Genomic DNA, 3077 nt, shown 5'->3' on the forward strand with positions numbered 1-3077 from the left:
TAAATCTAAACCAAAATGGGAATGGAGAAGACTCACATGAACATCATTGTCATTGGACCCATAGATTTGGGCAAGTCTACCACTACTGGCTATCTGATCTACAAATGTGGTGGGATTGACAAAAGAACTATCGAAAAATATGAGGGGAATCCCTGGGTGGCGCAGCCGTTTAGCGCCTGCCTTTGGCCCAGGGCGCGATCCTGGAGACCCAGGATCGAGTCCCACATCGGGCTCCTGGTGCATGGAGCCTGTTTCTCCCTCTGCCTGTGTCTCTGCCTCTCTCTCTCTCTCTCTCTGACTATCATAAATAAATTAATTAATTAAAAAAATATGAGAAGGAGGCTGCTGAGATGGGAAAAGGCTCCTTCAAGTATGCCTGGGTCTTGGATAAACTAAAAGCTGAACATGAACATGGTATCACCATTGATATCTCCCTGTGGAAATTCGAGATCAGCAAGTATTATATGACCATCATTGATGCCCCAGGACACAGAGACTTTATCAAAAACATAATTATAGGGCAGCCCCGGTGGCGCAGTGGTTTAGCGCTGCCTGCAGCCCAGGGTGTGATCCTGGAGACCTGGGATCAAGTCCCGCATCGGGCTCCCTGCATGGAGCCTCCTTCTCCCTCTGCCTGTGTCTCTGCCCCTCTCTCTCTCTGTGTGTCTCTATGAATAAATAAATAAAATCTTAAAAAAAAACCATGATTATAGGCACATCTGAGGCTGACTGTGCTGTCCTGATTGTTGCTGCTGGTGTTGGTGAATTTGAAGCAGGTATCTCCAAGAATGGGCAGACCCATGAGCATGCCCTTCTGGCTTACACACTGGGTGTAAAACAACTCATTGTTGGTGTTAACAAAATGGATTCCACTGAGCCACCCTACAGCCAGAAGAGATACGAGGAAATCATTAAGGAAGTCAGCACCTACATTAAGAAAATTGGCTACAACCCCAACACAGTAGCATTTGTGACAATTTCTGGTTGGAATGGTGACAACATGCTGAAGCCAACTGCTAACATGCCTTGGGTCAAGGGATGGAAAGTCACCTGTAAAGATGGGAATGCCAGCGGAACCACACTGCATGAAGCTCTGGATTGCAGTCTGTCACCAACTCATCCAACTGATAAGCCCTTGCATCTGCCTCTCCAGGAGGTCTACAAAGTTGGTGGTATTGGTACTGTCCCAGTAGGTCGAATGGAGACTGGTGTTCTTAAGCCTGGCATGGTGGTCACCTGTGCTCCTGTCAATGTTACAACTGAAGTAAAGTCTGTTGAAATGCACCATGAAGCTTTGAGTGAGGCTCTTCCTGGGGACAATGTGGGCCTCAATGTCAAGGATGTATCTGTCAGAGATGTTCGTCATGGCAATGTGGCTGGTGACAGCAAAAATGAGCCACCAATGGAAGCAGCTGGCTTCATAGCTCAGGCGATTATCCTGAACCATCCAGGCCAAATCAGTGCTGGATATGCATCTGTGCTGGATTGTCATACAGTTCACATTGCTTGCAAGCTTGCTGAGCTGAAGAAGATAGATCGCCGTTCTGGAAGAAAGCTGGAAGATGGTCCCAAGTTCTTGAAATCTGGGGATGCTGCCATTGTTGATATGGTTCCTGGCAAACCTATGTGTGTTGAGAGCTTCTCTGACTATCCTCCTCTGGGCTGTTTTGCTGTTCATGACATGAGACAGACGGTTGCTGTGGGTGTCATCAAGGCAGTGGACAAGAAGGCAGCTGGAGCTGGTAAAGTCACCAAGTCTGCCCAGAAAGCTCAGAAGGCTAAATGAATATTATCCCCAATACCTGCCACCCTAGTCTTAATCAGTGGTGGAAGAACGGTCTCAGAACTCTTTGTGTCAATTGGCCATTTAAGTTTAATAGTAAAAGACTGGTTAATGATAACAATGCATCATAAAATCTTCAGAAGGAAAGGAGAATGTTTTGTGGACTATTTGTTTTGTTGTGTGCGTGTGTGGCAGTTTTAAGTTATTAGTTTTTAAAATCAGTACCTTTTAATGGAAACAGCTTAACCAAAAATCTATCACAGAATTTTGAGACCCTTTAAAACAAAAGTTTAATGAAAAAAGTAAAAAAGTAACTTTATTTAGATTTTATAATAATGACAAATGTTCATTTCCATCCTCCCGAGTTAAAGAAGTGGATCAATTAAATTCCCATTATTGAATATAATAAATTAAGAAAATGTACTTCAAATTCACATTAAAGAAAGCTTAGATCAGGGGCACCTGGGTGGCTCAGTGGTTGAGCATCTGCCTTCAGCTCAGGTCATGACCCCAGGGTCCTGGGATTGAGTTCTGCATCGGGTTCCCTACAGGAAGCCTGCTTCTCCCTCTGCCTATGTCTCTGCCTCTCTCTGTGTGTCTCTCATGAATAAATAAATAAAATCTTAAAAATTTTTTTATAAAAAGAAAGCTTAAATAAGCGCTTCTCAACCAGGGGAGATCTTGTCCACAGGAGACATAGGGTCTGATGACATTTTTGATTGTCACAATGGGGATGTGGGGATGTTGGTGTTCCTGGCATCTACTGGGTAGAAGTTGGGGGCAGGGTGAGATGCTGCTAAACATTCTATAATGCACAGGACAACACAGCACTCACAACAAATCATCTAGTACAAATTCAGAGGTTTAGAAACCACAGTTTGGAGAAAGAAGGAGATAGTCTGGATTTTTAGAATGTGTATTTATGTTTTTAGAAAATTTATTTATTTATATGAGGTGGGGGATGGGCAGAGGGAGAAGGAGAGGGAGGCTCCATCTCAACAACCCTGAGATCAAGACCTGAGCCAAAATCAAGAGTCCAGTCCAACTAAGTGCCCCAGGATTTGTTTCTTTTAAAGGAAAATACAAAGAAAGGGGAAATGGAGATGATTGTTAGGAAGGAAAAGGATGATAAAAGGACATGAAGGTGATAAAAGGAGGTAGAATGGAGTAAAACTTCTGGTCGTTTATGAAATTTTAGGGTTTTTTTGGATTTAATTATTAAGTCATCTCTACACCCAAAATGGGGCTCGAACTCATGACCCATAGATCAAACTTCACATTCTCCACTGACCCA

General features: G+C 43.5%; 1 protein-coding gene across 1 annotated transcript; it reads left to right on the top strand.

Moving 5' to 3' along the window:
* LOC100685794 (elongation factor 1-alpha 1-like) lies at nucleotides 1-1786 on the top strand. The gene is made up of 3 exons (XM_038535535.1): nucleotides 1-156; nucleotides 336-540; nucleotides 714-1786. The coding sequence occupies exons 1-3, from the start codon at nucleotides 16-18 to the stop codon at nucleotides 1784-1786; spliced, it is 1419 nt and encodes a 472-aa protein (XP_038391463.1). The 5' UTR covers nucleotides 1-15.
* The last annotated feature ends 1291 nt before the right edge of the window (nucleotides 1787-3077 follow it).

This window comes from Canis lupus, chromosome 5, assembly GCF_011100685.1.
Source record: "Canis lupus familiaris isolate Mischka breed German Shepherd chromosome 5, alternate assembly UU_Cfam_GSD_1.0, whole genome shotgun sequence".
Classification (NCBI taxonomy): domain Eukaryota; kingdom Metazoa; phylum Chordata; class Mammalia; order Carnivora; family Canidae; genus Canis; species Canis lupus.

Excerpts from the sequence above, each read along its gene's own strand:
- LOC100685794 (XM_038535535.1), top strand. The coding sequence starts at position 16 with ATGGGAATGGAGAAGACTCACATGAACATCATTGTCATTGGACCCATA. Across the intron at positions 157-335 it reads AATATGAGGGGAATCCCTGG|AAGGAGGCTGCTGAGATGGG; the intron begins GTGGCGCAGCCG and ends AAAAAATATGAG. Across the intron at positions 541-713 it reads GCAGCCCCGGTGGCGCAGTG|GCACATCTGAGGCTGACTGT; the intron begins GTTTAGCGCTGC and ends CCATGATTATAG.